The 20,778-nt window shown below is 43.9% G+C and overlaps 1 protein-coding gene across 1 annotated transcript; it reads right to left on the bottom strand.

Moving 5' to 3' along the window:
* Positions 1-1,423: 1,423 nt before the first annotated feature.
* On the bottom strand, positions 1,424-13,547 carry LOC139377214 (gamma-crystallin N-B-like). Its single transcript, XM_071120215.1, has 4 exons — positions 13,471-13,547; positions 5,691-5,939; positions 3,669-3,814; positions 1,424-1,887 (listed from the first exon to the last, which is right to left on the bottom strand). Exons 1-4 carry the CDS (start codon positions 13,489-13,491, stop codon positions 1,752-1,754), a joined length of 552 nt encoding a protein of 183 aa, XP_070976316.1. The 5' UTR covers positions 13,492-13,547; the 3' UTR covers positions 1,424-1,751.
* Positions 13,548-20,778: the final 7,231 nt, after the last annotated feature.

Raw genomic sequence — 20,778 nt, 5'->3', positions numbered from 1 at the left:
TCTAACCCGGAAGCTTATGAGAAATCCCGCTATGCCCTCCGACGAGGTCGATCTAGTATAGTGGTGCTATGATAGGTCGATCTAGTATGGTGGTGCTATGATAGGTCAATCTAGTATAGTGGTGCTATCATAGGTCGATCTAGTATAGTGGTGCTAACATGTCATAATATATCTGTCTGTTATATGTTTTCTGTAGATCCACGATCAGCAAAGGATAAGGGCCGGTTTCCCGAACACATACTAAGACTAAGCCTCGTCCAGGACTTTCTACCACCATAGAAGTGTGTTTTAGTCCACGACTAGACTTCATCTCTGTCTTTCTTATTCTTGTTTGTACTGCATTGTTGGTTAGGTGCTTGTAAGGAAGCATTTCACTGTAAGGTCTACCTACACCTGTTGTATTCAGCATTTCACTGTAAGGTCTACCTACACCTGTTGTATTCAGCATTTCACTGTAAGGTCTACTACACCTGTTGTATTCAGCATTTCATTGTAAGGTCTACCTACACCTGTTGTACTCAGCATTTCATTGTAAGGTCTACCTACACCTGTTGTATTCAGCATTTCACTTTGAGGTCTACACCTGTTGTATTCAGCATAGGTAGATCTAGTATGGTGGTGCTATGATAGTTCGATCTAGTATGGTGGTGCTATGATAGGTCGATCTAGTATGGTGGTGCTATGATAGGTCGATCTAGAATGGTGGTGCTATGATAGGTCGATCTAGTATGGTGGTGCTATGATAGGTCAATCTAGTATGGTGGTGCTATGATAGGTAGATCTAGTATATTGGTGCTATGATAGGTCGATCTAGGGTGGTGCTATGATTGGTTGATCTAGTATGGTGGTGCTATGATAGGTCGATCTAGTATGGTGGTGCTATGATAGGTCAATCTAGTATGGTGGTGCTATGATAGGTCGATCTAGTATGGTGGTGCTATAATAGGTTGATCTAGTATGGTGGTGCTATGATAGGTTGATCTAGTATGGTGGTGCTATCATAGGTTGATCTAGTATGGTGGTGCTATCATAGGTCGATCTAGTATAGTGGTGCTAACATGTACATGTACAACAAATATCTGTCTGTTATACGTTTTCTGTAGATCCACGATCAGCAAAGGATCAGGGCCGGTTTCCCGAACACATACTAAGACTAAGCCTCGTCCAGGACTTTCTACCACCATAGAAGTGTGTTTTAGTCCACGACTAGACTTCATCTTTGTCTGGGAAAATGGCCCAGTAAGAATGGAGTGTGTTGATTAAATATAAAGAGATATATATATATATATATATATATATATATATATATATATATACATATGTATATAATTGAAAATAAGGATCTTTGTATCATCATGCAAAAAATGGAAATAACACTGAAGACGGTGATAGTGTTTTCAGTAGAAAAATAAACACGCAAATCTTTTTCTGGTTCTGTCTTTTTTATATAATTTTACAACTGGATTAGAAGATAAAATAAACAGTTCCGTGCCCTGTGATGTAAACGTTGTTGACTACACCTCGCCAAGCTCCGCCTTGTAATCCATGTATGTATGATTTATGTATGTATCCTCTAACCTGGGATGTCATCACATTCAGTGAGGTGACACGGTCAGAATGTTACAGATGCAAATGGCACGAATAGAACTGACTATGTCATCTGAACGTTTTCCGTAAAGTTGTGCCCCTTTACTGTTCGACATCCCAGGTTTGACCCCTCGGACTAAGGTCAGAGGTCAAGGGGTTGTGGTTTAGAAGTAGTTGACCACCCTGCGGATGGACTGGATGTTGGGGTTCTGGGCCTGCCACTCCACGTGACTAGAGTAGTCTCCTCTCTCCACGATATACATACGGCCGCGGAAGTTAGGTTCCTCATAAAGCACCCAGCTATGGAAGGAGAGGTAAAGGAGGGGGAGAGAAGAGGGGGAGGAGGAGGAGGAGAGGAGAAGGGAGGAGGAGGGGGAGAGAAGAGGAGGAGGAGGAGGAGGAGGAGAGGGGAGGAGGAGGGGGGAGAAGAGGAGGAGGAGGAGGAGGAGGAGGAGGAGAGGATAGGGGAGGAGGAGGGGGAGAGAAGAGGAGGAGGAGGAGGAGTAGGAGGAGGGGGAGGAGGAGGAGGAGAGGAGAAGTGAGGAGGAGGGGGAGAGAGGAGGAAGGAGGAGTAGGAGAGTTGAGAAGAGGGAGTGGTTAGAAGAGAAGGAAAGCAGGATGGAGAAGATGAGAAGGAGGAGAGAAGAGAATATACAGTATGTAAGTCTTTACAATTTCCAGTCACACTGTATGTTAGGGATTACTGTATAATGTAGTTACCATAGCTCATTTACTGTATAATGTAGTTACCGTAGCTCATTTACTGTATAATGTAGTTACCGTAGCTCATTTACTGTATAATGTAGTTACCGTAGCTCATTTACTGTATAAAGTGTTTACCGTAGCTAATTTACTGTATAATGTTGTTACCGTAGCTAATTTACTGTGTAATGTGTTTACTGTAGCTAATTAACTGTATAATGTAGTTACTGTAGCTCATTTACTGTATAATGTAGTTACTGTAGCTAATTTACTGTATAATGTAGTTACCGTAGCTAATTTACTGTATAATGTAGTTACCGTAGCTAATTTGCTGTATAATGTAGTTACCGTAGCTCATTTACTGTGTAATGTAGTTACCGTAGCTCATTTACTATATAATGTAGTTACCGTAACTCATTTTCTATATAATGTAGTTACCGTAGCTCATTTACTGTATAAAGTGTTTACCGTAGATAATTTACTGTATAATGTAGTTACCGTAGCTCATTTACTGTATAAAGTGTTTACCGTAGCTCATTTACTGTATAAAGTGTTTACCGTAGCTCATTTACTGTATAATGTAGTTACCGTAGCTCATTTACTGTATAATGTAGTTACCGTAGCTCATTTACTGCATAAAGTGTTTACCGTAGCTAATTTACTGTATAATGTTGTTACCGTAGCTAATTTACTGTGTAATGTGCTTACTGTAGCTAATTTACTGTATAATGTAGTTACTGTAGCTCATTTACTGTATAATGTAGTTACTGTAGCTAATTTACTGTATAATGTAGTTACCGTAGCTAATTTACTGTATAATGTAGTTACTGTAGCTAATTTGCTGTATAATGTAGTTACCGTAGCTCATTTACTGTGTAATGTAGTTACCGTAGCTCATTTACTATATAATGTAGTTACCGTAGCTCATTTTCTATATAATGTAGTTACCGTAGCTCATTTACTGTATAAAGTGTTTACCGTAGATAATTTACTGTATAATGTAGTTACCGTAGCTCATTTACTGTATAATGTAGTTACTGTAGCTCATTTACTGTATAAAGTGTTTACCGTAGCTAATTTACTGTATAAAGTGTTTACTGTAGCTAATTTACTGTATAAAGTGTTTACCGTAGATAATTTACTGTATAAAGTGCTTACTGTAGCTAATTTACTGTATAAAGTGTTTACCGTAGATTATTTATTGTATAAAGTGTTTACCGTAGATAATTTATTGTACAAAGTGTTTACCGTAGATAATTTGCTATATTGAATTGAATGGAGTTGACTTGAATTGAATTGAATTGAATTGGCTTAAATTGAATTGAATTGACTTGAATTGAATTGAAATGTCAGCAGCAGTTGATTCAGTAGATACGTACGCTCCGTCTCCGTAGACCTTCAGAGAGTTGATGCAGTTCTTGGTCAGACCGCGTCCCTGCAGGAAGGGCACGTCATCACACACCTCAACACACTGGTCAGCAAAGTCAGCTCCCTCAAACAACTCCATCCTGTAGTGTTCTCCATGCTGGAAGAGGAGAGGAGGAGCAAGAGGAGAAGGAGGAGAAGGACAATGATGATGAAGAAGAGGAGGAGGATGAAGAGGAGGAGGAGGAGAATGAAGAGGAGAAGGAGGAGGAGGAAAGGCGGAGGAGGAAATGGGGAGGAGAAGGAGGAAGTGGAGGAGGAGGAGGATGGGTAGGAGAAGGAGAAAGTGGAGGAGGAGGATGGGGAGGAGGAGATGGGGAGGAGGATGGGGTGGAGGAGGAGAAGATGGGGAGAGGAGGAGAGGAAGGAGGAGGGGAGGAGAAGGAGGAGATGGAGGAGGAGGAGAGGGGGTGTATAGGAGGAGGAGGAGGAGGATGAAGAGGAGGAGAATGAAGAGGAGGAGGAGGAGGATGAAGAGGAGAAGGAGGAGGAGGAAAGGCGGAGGAGGAGATGGGGAGGAGAAGGAGAGGAAGGAGGAGGGGAGGAGAAGGAGAGGAAGGAGGAGGGGAGGAGAAGGAGGAAATGGAGGAGGAGGAGAGTGCGAGGAGGAGATGGGGAGGAGGGTGGAGTGGAGGAGGAGAAGATGGGGAGAGGAGGAGAAGGAGGAGGAGGAGATGGAGGAGGAGGGTGGAGTGGAAGAGAAGATGGGGGAGAGGAGGAGAAGGAGGAGGAGGAGGAGATGGGGAGGAGGGTGGAGTGGAGGAAAGGATGGGGGAGAGGAGGAGAAGGAGGAGGAGGAGATGGAGGAGGAGGGTGGAGTGGAAGAGAAGATGGGGGAGAGGAGGAGAAGGAGGAGGAGGAGGAGATGGGGAGGAGGGTGGAGTGGAGGAAAGGATGGGGGAGAGGAGGAGAAGGAGGAAATGGGGAGAGAATGATGAAAATGAAGAAGAGGAGGAGGAGGAGGAGGAGGAGAGGGGGACGAAAAATAAGAAATTACATCACTGTGACTTCAAGTTTAGGTGAAGTTCCAAAAATCTCAACAGTCAGTCAGTCTGTCTGTCTTCTCTATCTCACATTGTAATGTACCAGTCAGTCAGTCTGTCTGTCTTCTCTATCTCACATTATAATGTACCAGTCAGTCAGTCTGTCTGTCTTCTTTATCTCACATTGTAATGTGCCAGTCAGTCAGTATGTCTGTCTTCTCTATCTCACATTATAATGTACCAGTCAGTCAGTATGTCTGTCTTCTCTATCTCACATTATAATGTACCAGTCAGTCAGTCTGTCTGTCTTCTCTATCTCACATTGTAATGTACCAGTCAGTCTGTCAGTCTGTCTGTCTTGTCTATCTCACATTGTAATGTACCAGTCAGTCAGTCTGTCTGTCTTGTCTATCTCACATTGTAATGTACCAGTCAGTCAGTCTGTCTGTCTTCTCTATCTCACATTGTAATGTACCAGTCAGTCAGTCTGTCTGTCTGTCTTGTCTATCTCACGATGTAATGTACCAGTCAGTCAATCAGTCTGCGTGTGCCCAAGATACACTTTACAGCGGCCAATTTACCTGAATATTCTGTGCTGGCTTGACTATTTATCTTTACACATCAGTCACACTTTCCAGCTGGACCGGGTTACATAACGTATCTAGTGCCAGTCTTTTTTAAAGTGGGTTGAGGGGCGTAAACTGTCCTACTGCTTTTGTCCTCTTCTGACTTTAACCCTTCACGTCAAGTAGCTCTTACAACGCTGTTAGTGTGAAATAACTATAGTAACAATGTTGTTAAGAAGTAACCACCTAACTCTGTTACTATGCAAATACAAAGCTTATTACAAAATGACTATATGAGCACCGTAAAACCTACAGTATTCACAAAGCCACAGGTTACCATGGTGGCATAGGTTACCAGGGCGTCCGTTACCGCGGCATCAGTTTCCACAGCATCTGTTTACCGTAAGTGTTAGCGTTTAAACCTCACCATCCTGATAGGTCTGCAGGAGCCCATGTGATCATTGTGGGCGTTCCATCTCTGAAACTCGGGGTAATCTCCGTGCTCCAGCATGTACTGCTGGCCCTTGAAGTCGGGATGGTCGAAGCAGACGAAGGCGCCGCTCTCCACGCGGATGGAGTTGACGCGGTTCATGAATCCGCGGTCCTGGAAGTTATCACAGTCACCGCAGATCTCCAGCTTCCTGCCCGTGAAGCATTTCCCCTCATAGAAACAGATCTGGGTAGAATACAGACACAGAGGACAGAACAAGGGACAGTTTGGTGAGGTAGAAATAGAGTCTGACCTACAGGATGGAGGATATTACTCATCTTTGTGGCCTGCGCCTGACTCCGCCTTACCCACATCACCTAGACTCTGACAACTACTGTGCTAGCTCAGGTAGTATATTTTCCAGCCCAGTTCCAGCAACTATTGTGGATACGTAAGCAGGCCAGCCCAGTTCCAGCAACTATTGTTGGTATGTAAGCAGGCCAGCCCAGTTCCAGCAACTATTGTTGGTATGTAAGCAGGCCAGCCCAGTTCCAGCAACTATTGTTGGTATGTAAGCAGGCCAGCCCAGTTCCAGCAACTATTGTTGGTATGTAAGCAGGCCAGCCCAGTTCCAGCAACTATTGTTGGTATGTAAGCAGGCCAGCCCAGTTCCAGCAACTATTGTTGGTATGTAAGCAGGCCAGCCCAGTTCCAGCAACTATTGTTGGTATGTAAGCAGGCCAGCCCAGTTCCAGCAACTATTGTTGGTATGTAAGCAGGCCAGCCCAGTTCCAGCAACTATTGTTGGTATGTAAGCAGGCCAGCCCAGTTCCAGCAACTATTGTTGGTATGTAAGCAGGCCAGCCCGGGTCCAGCAACTATTGTTGGTATGTAAGCAGGCCAGCCCAGGTCCAGCAACTATTGGGGATACGTAAGCAGGCCAGCCCGGGTCCAGCAACTATTGTTGGTATGTAAGCAGGCCAGCCCAGGTCCAGCAACTATTGTTGGTATGTAAGAAGGCCAGCCCAGGTCCAGCAACTATTGTTGGTATGTAAGCAGGCCAGCCCGGGTCCAGCAACTATTGTTGGTATGTAAGCAGGCCAGCCCAGGTCCAGCAACTATTGTTAGTATGTAAGCAGGCCAGCCCGGGTCCAGCAACTATTGTTGGTATGTAAGCAGGCCAGCCCAGGTCCAGCAACTATTGTTGGTATGTAAGCAGGCCAGCCCAGGTCCAGCAACTATTGTTGGTATGTAAGCAGGCCAGCCCAGTTCCAGCAACTATTGTTGGTATGTAAGCAGGCCAGCCCAGGTCCAGCAACTATTGTTGGTATGTAAGCAGGCCAGCCCAGGTCCAGCAACTATTGTTGGTATGTAAGCAGGCCAGCCCAGGTCCAGCAACTATTGTTGGTATGTAAGCAGGCCAGCCCAGTTCCAGCAACTATTGTTGGTATGTAAGCAGGCCAGCCCAGTTCCAGCAACTATTGTTGGTATGTAAGCAGGCCAGCCCGGGTCCAGCAACTATTGTTGGTATGTAAGCAGGCCAGCCCAGGTCCAGCAACTATTGTTGGTATGTAAGCAGGCCAGCTCGGGTCCAGCAACTATTGTTGGTATGTAAGCAGGCCAGCCCAGGTCCAGCAACTATTGTTGGTATGTAAGCAGGCCAGCCCAGGTCCAGCAACTATTGTGGATATGTAACCAGTAATGTTTTCCCAGCCCTACAGCTTGTTTGGCTTGTTTGGGCTCAGTAGTGTGAAAAGAGCAACATGGTTATGCTCCTGTGGGTTAAGAGTCAACAGTCTTGGGGAGTAACTGACTACAAACAAACTGTAATTGTAATTAGTTACGTTACCAGCAAAAAATATTGTAATCAGATTACTTCTTGAATTACTTTTAAATTCAGAAAAGACGTTTACGAATGTTTTTCTCCATTTTGACATTCTATTAAGCGTTGAAAAAAGGCACAAGTTTAAGTTTGAGTGAGACTGGCTACCAATCAGAGACCACTGTGATGACACACCAACTGATGACCACCAATCAGAGACCACTGTGATGACACACCAACTGATGACCACCAATCAGAGACCACTATGGACTGGATGGGACTGGATGGTACCTGACGGCAGGACCGGCAGGAACGTCAGGTACTGTGCTGAGCAGCTCAGTGAGGTTCTAATCCACCTGTTCCAGTCTTTGCTGGAGCCTGGTCTCGTCCCACTGCCAAGGAAAACATCCACCATTATCCCTGTTCCTAAGAAGGACAAGCCTCGCTCTCTCAATGCCTCTCAGGGTCTGAGTAGGACCATGTCCCAGCCCTCCTCTGACACCTCTCAGGGTCTGAGTAGGACCATGTCCCAGCCCTCCTCTGAAACCTCTCAGGGTCTGAGTAGGACCATGTCCCAGCCCTCCTCTGACACCTCTCAGGGTCTGAGTAGGACCATGTCCCAGCCCTCCTCTGACACCTCTCAGGGTCTGAGTAGGACCATGTCCCAGCCCTCCTCTGACACCTCTCAGGGTCTGAGTAGGACCATGTCCCAGCCCTCCTCTGACACCTCTCAGGGTCTGAGTAGGACCATGTCCCAGCCCTCCTCTGAAACCTCTCAGGGTCTGAGTAGGACCATGTCCCAGCCCTCCTCTGACACCTCTCAGGGTCTGAGTAGGACCATGTCCCAGCCCTCCTCTGACACCTCTCCGGGTCTGAGTAGGACCATGTCCCAGCCCTCCTCTGACACCTCTCACCTCTCCTCTGACACTTCATTGACTGGTGTGACAGTACGGTGCTGGAGTTGAATGTCTCCAAGATGAAAAAAATGCTTGTCGACTTCAGGATGGATTAGGTGATCATCCAAGGTTGAGGAAGTAGACATTGTGGACGATTATAAATATCTTGGTACCATCTTCTATAACACACTGAAGTATGAAAAGAAAAACACAGACGCCATCATCCAAAAAATCTCACCAGAAACAATACTTCCTCAGGAAACTGACTTCATTCAGCGTCCACAAAACCGTTTACAGTTCTTTCATACAAAAGCGTTCTGTTTCTTCTTCGTATGCTGGATCCGCCTTCAAGCCATTGTGAACGGCTCCTGTAAGATCACCGGTGTAGGCCTCTCAGAAGTCTGGCTTCATTCTTTGAGCAGCAGGCCAAGGAGGAAGGCCCATGACATCCTGGGGGACAGCACCCATGTCCTCAACCCGCAGTGCAAACTGCTCCCTTTTTGACTGCTCTGTCTCAAGTGCTCCACCAATAGGAGCCGGGCCTCGTTTGTAACCGAGGCCATCTGCCTGGTTAACAGGACCATTAATAAGGAAGACATAGAGACTATTCTAGAGATAGTATAGCCCTGACGTTAATTAACAACTGTGACTACCATGAACTTTCAGTTTCTTAAAATTGCATTACGCACCCTTAACTGATGCTTTAAATAAATGTTTACATTTATTTGTTATACTGTTAGAGTGTGTTTGTCCTGTCTGAAGCACCCTGCAGCTCAGAATGAATCGCCCCGTTGGGATTAATACATTTGTATTGTGTCAATGTCTATTTTTTTTTTATTCAAATAAAAGTAAAAGTTGATAATTATCTAAAATTCTAAAATTGTTTGGGACTCTAGACGTTCGCGTTATACCCTCCTTTCGTTTTTGCCTTAAGTAACCTTCTGTCTTATGTTCCGATACCAAACGTAACATATAATACTAATTTGAGTGTCTCGGATTTACGTTTAGTATGTTACGTCTAGTCTATGAGACCAGGCTGGTATAGCGGTATGTATAGCTGGATACTGTATTCAGGGTAATCAGATTACAGATATTTTAGACTTTTTGGGGAGAAAAACTAGATTACTTCTTGGTTTGCTTCTAAATCCAGAAGAAAAAAAACAGATTGACACCTTTCTGCTTTCTAAAGGGCATTCAATTTAGCATTGAAAAAAGGCGCAAGTTTAGGTTTTTTCCACTTGAGCGAGACTGACCACAAGTCAGAGATCACTATGATGACACACCAAATGTGTTTGATTGATTACTATTTTTGTCTTCTTCTAATGCCTTTTGAGGGGAAAGCAATCAAAAACGTAACGGAAAGTAATCAGATTCCGTTACTGAGTTTGGGTAATCCAGACGTTACTGATAACATTTTTGGACAGGTAACTAGTAACTGTAACATAATACATTTTGAATGTAACCTGCCCAAACCTGACAGTATGTACAGTGAAAGTATTCAGACCCCTTGACTTTTTCCACATTTTGTTATGTTACAGCCTTATACTGCAATGGATTTAAAAAATAAAAAATTATTGTCCGTAGAGCCCCGAGACAGGATTGTGTCGAGGCAAAGATCTGGGGAATGGTACCAAAAAAATGTCTACAGCATTGAAGGTCCTTAAGAACACAATGGCCTTCATCATTCTGCAGCATTGAAGGTCCTCAAGAACACAATGGCCTCCATCATTCTTAAATGGAAGAAGTTTGGAACCACCAAAACTCTTCCTATAGCTGACCGCCCGGCCACACTGAGCAATCGGGGGAGGAAGGGCCTTGGTCAGGGAGTTGACCAAGAACCCGATGGTCACTATGACAGAGCTCCTCTGTGGAGATGAGAGAAACTTCCAGAAGGACAACCATCTCTGCAGCAGTCAAGCAATCAGGCCTTTATGGTAGAGTGGCCAGATGGAAGCCACTCCTCAGTAAAAGGCACATGACAGCCCGCTTGGAGTTTGCCAAAAGGCACCTAAAGGACTCAGACCATGAGAAACACGATTCTCTGGTCTGATGAAACCAAGATTGAACTCTTTGGCCTGAATGCCAAGTGTCACGTCTGGAGGAATCTTGGCACCATCCCTACGGTGAAGCATGGTGGTGGCAGCATCATGCTGTGGGGATGTTTTTCATCGGCAGGAACTGGGAGACTAGTCAGGATCGAGGGAAAGATGAACGGAGCAAAGTACAGAGAGATGCTTGATGAAAACCTGCTCCAGCGCTCAGGACCTCAGACTGGGGCGAAGGTGGACCTTCCAACAGGACAACGACTCTAACCACACAGCCAAGACAAAGCAGGAGTGGCTTTGGGAGAAGTCACTGAATGTCCTTGAGTGGCCCAGCCAGAGCCCAGACGTGAACCCGATCTAAAATCTCTGCAGAGACCTGAATGTATAGCTGAATGTATAGCTGTTAAGCTGTATAATGTATGTTTAGCTGTTTAGCTGTATACTGTATGTATAGCTGTGTACTGTATGTATAGCTGTATACTGTATGTATAGCTGTATACTGTATGTATAGCTGTATACTGTATGTATAGCTGTATACTATATGTATAGCTGTATACTGTATGTATAGCTGTATACTGTATGTATAGCTGTATACTATATGTATACTGTATGTATAGCTGTATACTGTATGTATAGCTGTATACTGTATGTATAGCTGTATACTGTATTTATAGCTGTATACTGTATGTATACTGTATGTATACTGTATACTGTATGTTTAGCTGTAAACTGTATGTAAAGCTGTATACTGTATGTGCAGCTGTTTAGCTGAATACTGTATGTATAGCTGTTTAGCTGTATACTGTATGTATACTGTATGTATAGTTGTATACTGTATGTATAGCTGTATACTGTATGTATAGCTGTTTAGCTGTATACTGTATGTATACTGTATGTATAGTTGTATACTGTATGTATAGCTGTATACTGTATGTATAGCTGTATACTGTATGTATAGCTGTATACTGTATGTATACTGTATGTATAGCTGTATACTGTATGTATACTGTATGTATAGCTGTATACTGTATGTATACTGTATGTATAGCTGTATACTGTATGTATAGCTGTATACTGTATGTATACTGTATGTATAGCTGTATACTGTATGTATACTGTATGTATAGCTGTATACTGTATGCATACTGTATGTATAGCTGTATAGCTGTATACTGTATGTATACTGTATGTATAGCTGTATAGCTGTATGTATAGTTGTATACTGTATGTATAGCTGTTTAGCTGTATACTGTATGTATAGCTGTATACTGTATGTACAGCTGTTTAGCTGTATACTGTATGTATAGCTGTATACTGTATGTATAGCTGTATACTGTATGTATAGCTGTATACTGTATGTATACTGTATGTATAGTTGTATACTGTATGTATAGCTGTATACTGTATGTATACTGTATGTATAGTTGTATATTGTATGTATAGCTGTATACTGTATGTATAGCTGTTTAGCTGTATACTGTATGTATAGCTGTATACTGTATGTTTAGCTGTATACTGTATGTATACTGTATGTATAGTTGTATACTGTATGTATAGCTGTATACTGTATGTATACTGTATGTATAGTTGTATACTGTATGTATAGCTGTATACTGTATGTATAGCTGTTTAGCTGTATACTGTACGTATAGCTGTATACTGTATGTATAGCTGTATACTGTATGTTTAGCTGTATACTGTATGTTTAGCTGTATACTGCATGTATAGCTGTATACTGTATACTGTATGTTTAGCTGTATACTGTATGTATAGTTGTATACTGTATGTTTAGCTGTATACTGTATGTTTAGCTGTATACTGTATGTATAGTTGTATACTGTATGTATGTATAGCTGTATACTGTATGTATATACTGTAAACTGTATGTATATACTGTATGTATAGCTGTATACTGTATGTATAGCTGTATACTGTATGTATACTGTATGTATAGCAGTATACTGTATGTATAGTTGTATACTGTATGTATAGCGGTATACTGTATGTATAGGTGTATACTGTATATATACTGTATACAGTATGTATAGGTGTATACTGTATGTATACTGTATACAGTATACAGTATACTGTATGTATAGCTGTATACTGTATGTATGGTTGTATACTAGCTGTATACTCTATGTATAGCTGTATACTATATGTATAGTTGTATACTGTATGTATAGTTGTGTACTGTATGTTTAGCTGTATACTGTATGTATAGCTGTATACTGTATGTATATTGTATGTATAGCTGTATACTGTATGTATAGTTGTATACTGTATGTATAGCTGTATACTGTATGTATAGCTGTATGTATAGCTGTATACTGCATTTATACTGTATGTATAGCTGTATACTGCATGTATACTGTTTGTATAGTTGTTTACTGTATGTATAGCTGTATACTGTATGTTTAGCTGTATACTGTATGTACAGTTGTATACTGTATGTTTAGCTGTATACTGTATGTATAGCTGTATACTGTATGTATAGCTGTTTAACTGTATACTGTACGTATAGTTGTATACTGTATGTATAGCTGTATGTATAGCTGTATACTGTATGTATAGCTGTATACTGTATGTATAGCTGTATACTGTATGTATAGCTGTATGTATAGCTGTATACTGTATGTATAGCTGTATACTGTACGTATAGCTGTATACTGTATGTATAGCTGTATACTGTATGTATAGCTGTATACTGTATGTATAGTTGTATACTGTATGTATAGCTGTATGTATAGCTGTATACTGTATGTATAGCTGTATACTGTATGTATAGCTGTATGTATAGCTGTATACTGTATGTATAGCTGTATACTGTATGTATAGCTGTATACTGTATGTATAGCTGTATGTATAGCTGTATACTGTATGTATAGCTGTATACTGTATGTATACTCTATGTATAGCTGTATACTGTATGTATACTGTATGTATAGCTGTATACTGTATGTATAGCTGTATACTGTATGTATAGCTTCCAGGTTCGATAGCTATCTACTCACCTTGCCTGAGTACTGCGACATTTTGTCCACCGTTTGTTGTCCACGTTTGTCCCACAGTGTGAGAGTGGAAAGATGTGGACCGCCTGATATATATGGCCAATAGGGAGAGGAGAGGCTGACCACCTGATATATATGGCCAATAGGGAGAGGAGAGGTATCACGAGGTCAACATAACAATGGCCCCACAATGAAAGGGTTTAAAGAAATTCTGCCCCATGGACACTTTCTCTTACATGTCACACTGCTGATAGTGGACTTTGGCTTAGTGGGGGGGGTCCAGGACAATGGCAGGGGAGGGACATTCTGCTTTGATTGGGATTTGAGGGGTGTACTGTGTGTTGTGGTGTCTGTTGATGGTATGGTGTGTGTTGATGGTGTGGAGAGTGTTGTGGTGTGTGTGTGTGTGTGTGTGTGTTTGTTGTGGTGTGTGCGTGTCCGTGTGTGTGTGTGTGTGTGTGTGTGTGTGTGTGTGTGTGTGTGCGTGTCCGTGTGTGTGTGTGTGTGAGTGGTCTGAGTGAATGTATAGATACAGAGTAGACAGTATTACAGGGTCAAATCAAATGCAAATCAACTCAAATTTTATTGGTCACATACACATGTTGTGCCGTGCGGCACAGACAAGATGCAGTAGATGGTATAGAGTATATACATATGAGAAATGTGGGATATGTAAACATTATTAAAGTGATGTTATTTAAAGTGACGAGTGAGTACCTTTGTTAAATCCATTTATAAAAGTGCCCAGTGATTTGTGTATGTTGGCAGCAGCCTCTCTATGCTAGTGATGGCTGTTTAACAGTCTGATGGCCTTGAGATCAGAATTACAGTGTTACAGGGTTACAGTATTACTCCTTAACCCCTCCCTACACTTTAACCTCTCTCAATACACCCTAACCTCTCCCTACACCCTAACCTCTCCCTACTCCCTAACCCCTCCCTACACCCTAACCTCTCCCTACACCCTAATTTCTCCCTACTCCCTAACGTCTCCCTACACTTTAACCCCTCCCTACAACCTAACGTCTCCCTACTCCCTAACCACTCCCCACTCCCTAACCCTCCCTACACCCTAACCTCTCCATACTCCCTAACCTCTCCCTACTCCATACTCCCTAACCCCTCCCTACTCCCTAACCCCTCCCTACTCCCTAACCTCTCCCTACACCCTAACCCCGCCCTACACCCTAACCCCTCCCTACTCCCTAACCTCTCCCTACTCCCTAACCTCTCCCTACACTTTAACCCCTCCCTACAACCTAACGTCTCCCTACTCCCTAACCTCTCCCTACACCCTACACCCTAACCCCTCCCTACTCCCTAACCTCTCCCTAACCTCTCCCTAGCCTCCCCTACTTCCTAACCTCTCCCTACTCCCTAACCCCTCCCTATTCCCTAACCTCTCCCTACTCCCTAGCCTCCCCTACTTCCTAACCTCTCCCTACTCCCTAACCCCTCCCTATTCCCTAACCCCTCCCTACTCCCTAACCTCTCCCTTCTCCCTAACCCTCCCTACTCCCTAGCCCCTCCCTACTCCCTAGCCCCCCCTACTCCCTAAACCCCCCCTACTCCCTAACCCCTCCCTACTCCCCAACCCCTCCCTAAGTGCACAGCTCAGTGTTCATCAGCATAGTTCCCTCCAAGCTCTGGATCCTGGACTTCCTTACGTGTCGCCACCAGGTGGGAAACGGGCCGCCCCCCAGGTGGTAAACGGGCCGCCCCCCAGGTGGTAAACGGGCTGCCCCCCTAGGTGATAATCGTAGGTAACAACACATCTGCCACGCTGATCCTCAACACTGGGGCCCCTCAGGGGTGTGTACTTTTTCCCCTCCTGTACTCCCTGTTCACCCACGATGTGTGGCCAAGCACTTTTCCAACACCATCATTAAGTTTGCTGACAACAGAACAGTGGTAGCCCTGATCACGGAAAACGATAAGACACACCTGGCAGTGGTGCCAGGACAATGACCTCTCCCTCAATGTCAGCAAGACAAATGAACAGATCGTGGACTACAGTACATGTACAGTAGTGGAGCAGGTCGAGAGCGTCAAGTTCCTCGGTGTCCACATCACTAAGGATCTTTCATGTTCCGAACACACCAAGACAGTTTTGAACGAGGGCACGACAACACCTTTTCCCCCTTAGGAGGCTGAAAAGATTTTGCATGAGTCCCCAGATCCTTAAAAAGTGGTCACTTTACAAATTACCTTGACTAAGCTGTACCCCCGAACATTGACTCTGTACCAGTACACCCTGTATATAGCCTCCACATTGACTCTGTACCGGTACCCCCCTGTATATAGCCTCCACATTGACTCTGTACCGTAACACCCTGTATATAGCCTCCACATTGACTCTGTACCGGTACCCCCTGTATATAGTCTCCACATTGACTCTGTACTGGTACACCCTGTATATAGCCTCCACATTGACTCTGTACCAGTACCCCCTGTATATAGCCTCCACATTGACTCTTTACCGTAACACCCTGTATATAGCCTCCACATTGACTCTTTACCGGTACCCCCTGTATATAGCCTCCACATTGACTCTGTACCGTAACACCCTGTATATAGCCTCCAGATTGACTCTGTACTGGTACCCCCTGTATATAGTCTCCACATTGACTCTGTACTGGTACACCATGTATATAGCCTCCACATTGACTCTGTACCAGTACCCCCTGTATATAGCCTCCACATTGACTCTTTACCATAACACCCTGTATATAGCCTCCACATTGACTCTGTACCGGTACCCCCTGTATATAGCCTCCACATTGACTCTGTACCGGTACCCCCTGTATATAGCCTCCACATTGACTCTGTACCGGTACCCCCTGTATATAGCCTCCACATTGACTCTGTACCGTAACACCCTGTATATAGCCTCCACATTGACTCTGTACCGTAACACCCTGTATATAGCCTCCACATTGACTCTGTACCGGTACCCCCTGTATATAGCCTCCACATTGACTCTGTACCGGTACCCCCTGTATATAGCCTCCACATTGACTCTGTACCGTAACACCTTGTATATAGCCTCCACATTGACTCTGTACCGGTACCCCCTGTATATAGCCTCCACATTGACTCTGTACTGGTACCCCCTGTATATAGTCTCCACATTGACTCTGTACTGGTACACCCTGTATATAGCCTCCACATTGACTCTGTACCAGTACCCCCTGTATATAGCCTCCACATTGACTCTTTACCATAACACCCTGTATATAGCCTCCACATTGACTCTGTACCGGTACCCCCTGTATATAGCCTCCACATTGACTCTGTACCGGTACCCCCTGTATATAGCCTCCACATTGACTCTGTACCGGTACCCCCTGTATATAGCCTCCACATTGACTCTGTACCGTAACACCCTGTATATAGCCTCCACATTGACTCTGTACCGTAACACCCTGTATATAGCCTCCACATTGACTCTGTACCGGTACCCCCTGTATATAGCCTCCACATTGACTCTGTACCGGTACCCCCTGTATATAGCCTCCACATTGACTCTGTACCGTAACACCCTGTATATAGCCTCCACATTGACTGTACCGGTACCCCCTGTATATAGCCTCTACATTGACTCTGTACCGTAACACCCTGTATATAGCCTCCACATTGACTCTGTGCCGTAACACTGTGTATATATTCTCCACATTGACTCTTTACCGTAAAACCCTGTATATAGCCTCCACATTGACTCTTTACCGTAACACCCTGTATATAGCCTCCACAATGACTCTTTACCGTAACACCCTGTATATAGCCTCCACATTGACTCTGCACCGGTACACCCTGTATATAGCCTCCACATTGACTCTGTACCGGTACCCCCTGTATATAGCCTCCACATTGACTCTGTACCGGTACCCCCTGTATATAGCCTCCACATTGGCTCTGTACCGGTACCCCCTGTATATAGCCTCCACATTGACTCTGTACCGGTACCCCCTGTATATAGCCTCCACATTGACTCTGTACCGGTACCCCCTGTATATAGCCTCCACATTGACTCTGTACCGGTACCCCCTGTATATAGCCTCCACATTGACTCTGTACCGGTACCCCCTGTATATAGCCTCCACATTGACTTTGTACCGGTACCCCCTGTATATAGCCTCCACATTGACTCTGTACCGGTACCCCCTGTATATAGCCTCCACATTGACTCTGTACCGGTACCCCCTGTATATAGCCTCCACATTGACTCTGTACCGGTACCCCCTGTATATAACCTCCACATTGACTGTACCGGTACCCCCTGTATATAGCCTCATTGTTGTTATGTACATTTTCAGGTATAACTTACCTCTTCAACGCTGTGCTGATAAATGTGTTGCTGAACATCAAGCCTCCTCCTTTTATAGCCTATCTTTGGTCTTTACACAGGATGTAACCTACGACTACAGGTGTAGTGTTTGTAGAATCATGTACATGTACTGTATGCTATCAGTTAGTGCCAACTCCTCTACGACTTATCAAATCAAAATGTATTTGTCACATGTGCCGAATACAACAGGAATAGACTTCACCATGAAATAATGACTTACAAGCCTTAAAACAACAAAGCAGTTCAAGAATTCCTAGGGCCGTCATTGAAAATAAGAATTTGTTCTTAACTGACTTGCCTAGTTAAATAAAGGTTAAAAAAATATCAGTGTTCACAGAGTTGACGAGCGTTGTTCTTCTATTCTTTATTATTCAGCTTTATTAGCCTTTTTTGTTCACAAGATTCATATCTTGTTCATTTCTAATTCTCTTTTTAAAATCAATAATTTCACTTCACGGTCTGACATAAGCATAAAAATAAAGCCAGTCGGCATTTTATCTGTTCAGTATTGTTTACGTTTTTTTTTTCATATGCGTTTCTTAACTGCTCAGCATTTTACTGCACTCTGTCGCTTCGTTCTGTTTGTCAGTGTGAGAATTCATCAATAAAGCTTTGTCTTCAGAAGATTCAAATGTCGATTTTGGAGCTCTATTCAAATCCATATTCTTAGGAATCCAAAAAACGGACTGTAAATTTAAAGAAATTAAATGAGTTCCACTTTTTTTTAAAACTTTTATTTAACTAGACAAGTCAGTTAAGATCAAATTCTTTATTACAATGACAGATGCCTACACCAGCCAAACCCGGACGACGCTGGGCCTACTTTACTACAGGCACCACAATAAGCTTTATATGACTTTATACCTCGTGGCTTTACCTCAGATTAAATAGTTCATCCAAGTTAATCGCAATGTTTAAAGATCACTGACTGTTCTCTCTTCTCCGGTTGACACATCGTCAGCGAGATGAAGATAGTGATATGGGCTGTGGCTCTAGCCCTGGTGTTGGCTAGTGGTGGGTCCGTCTTTTAACCCCTCCTGTCCTGTGGTGTTGGTGAGGCTCTGGAACTGTCTCGTATGCTGCATTCATGCCATGTCGGAACTCGTTTTCCACTTGGAAAGTATCAGAATAGAAAACTCTATGCAAATAACTTCATTTGAACTCAAGAGTTTCAGAGTTTCCTCTTCCTGCTTTTTACCTTCTGATTCCAGGAATCAACAGCGATTTCTGAAAAAAAAAACCTGGGAAATGGGCAATCCTAACCTTTTACCAATGACTCCCTGACCAATATGGCCGACCCATGGCCAATGTACATTCTAGTGTTCCTATAACGTTGCTATAGTTCTATGGTTCTCCTAACCCAGTGATATGGTGCGGTTGTCCCCTAGGTGAAGCACTGGTCTGTCTGCGCTGTGTGCCAGCTAAGGCAGGAGGAGACTGCAAGGTGACAGTAGAAACATGTCCACCAGAGAAGGACGGTTGTGCGGCCGCCAACTTCTTCAGAGCACCATGTAAGTACTGAGACTGACCGTGTTCGAAACCGAGGTCATCTGTGTGTCACTAGATGTTAGCCTGCTGAGCTAAAGCCTAAATATTGAAAGCGGACTTGACTAAAGAGTAATGTTGTGCCTATGCTACATTACTTGAAAAGCAGCATTGGATGTCACACACAGTTCTGTGCCCGTATTCACCAACGGCGTAGAGGTCAGGTTTTATATCATGATACATTATACGGACTGATCCTAGATCAGCACTCCTACTCTGAGATGCTTTATGAATACAGGCCGAGAGCTGTGGATAATGAAGACCTGGTCCTAGATCAGCACTGAGCTGTGGATAATGAAGACCTGATCCTAGATCAGCACTGAGCTGTGGATAATGAAGACCTGATCCTAGATCAGCACTGAGCTGTGGATAATGAAGACCTGATCCTAGATCAGCACTGAGCTGTGGATAATGAAGACCTGATCCTAGATCAGCACTGAGCTGTGGATAATGAAGACCTGATCCTAGATCAGCACAGAGCTGTGGATAATGAAGACCCGATCCTAGATCAGAACTACTACTCTGAAATGCCCTGGTCAGAAAAATCAAGAATAAAAGGTTTATAATACAGGTTAAAGTCAACAGTTAACAGCTGTCACACAGTAACATAGTAATTTCTTTTCTCCCTCAGTTAGCCATTTCCAGAGATGCATGGACATGTCGGGCTGTGAGCAGTTCCAAACCAACGCTGACATCAACATGAAGTGTTGTGACACTGACAAATGCATCACATTCTAGTCTTTCTGCTGTGTGTCAGCATTGGCCAGCTACTCTGAGACTGTCTGCTGTAACAGACAGTCTTTCTGCTGTGCGTCAGCATTGGCCAGCTACTCTGCTGTGTGTCAGCATTGGCCAGCTACTCTGAGACTGTCTGCTGTAACAGACAGTCTTTCTGCTGTGTGTCAGCATTGGCCAGCTACTCTGAGACTGTCTGCTGTAACAGACAGTCTTTCTGCTGTGTGTCAGCATTGGCCAGCTACTCTGAGACTGCTGTAACAGACAGTCTTTCTGCTGTGTGTCAGCATTGGCCAGCTACTCTGAGACTGTCTGCTGTAACAGACAGTCTTTCTGCTGTGTGTCAGCATTGGCCAACTACTCTGAGACTGCTGTAACAGACAGTCTTTCTGCTGTGTGTCAGCATTGGCCAGCTACTCTGAGACTGTCTGCTGTAACAGACAGTCTTTCTGCTGTGTGTCAGCATTGGCCAGCTACTCTGAGACTGCTGTAACAGACAGTCTTTCTGCTGTGTGTCAGCATTGGCCAGCTACTCTGAGACTGTCTGCTGTAACAGACAGTCTTTCTGCTGTGTGTCAGCATTGGCCAGCTACTCTGAGACTGTCTGCTGTAACAGACCGTCTTTCTGCTGTGTGTCAGCATTGGCCAGCTACTCTGAGACTGTCTGCTGTAACAGACAGTCT

This window comes from Oncorhynchus clarkii, chromosome 20 (genome assembly GCF_045791955.1).
Source record: "Oncorhynchus clarkii lewisi isolate Uvic-CL-2024 chromosome 20, UVic_Ocla_1.0, whole genome shotgun sequence".
NCBI classification, from domain to species: domain Eukaryota; kingdom Metazoa; phylum Chordata; class Actinopteri; order Salmoniformes; family Salmonidae; genus Oncorhynchus; species Oncorhynchus clarkii.
This window is presented reverse-complemented; position numbering and strand designations above follow the sequence as displayed.

Bases quoted from the DNA above. Each gene is read 5' to 3' on its own strand.
- LOC139377214 (XM_071120215.1), bottom strand. From the start codon at position 13,491: ATGTCGCAGTACTCAGGCAAG. The intron at 3,815-5,690 runs GTGAGGTTTAAA...CTCCTCTTCCAG, and splicing joins CCTGCAGACCTATCAGGATG to CATGGAGAACACTACAGGAT. The intron at 1,888-3,668 runs GTACGTATCTAC...CTCCTTCCATAG, and splicing joins AAGGTCTACGGAGACGGAGC to CTGGGTGCTTTATGAGGAAC.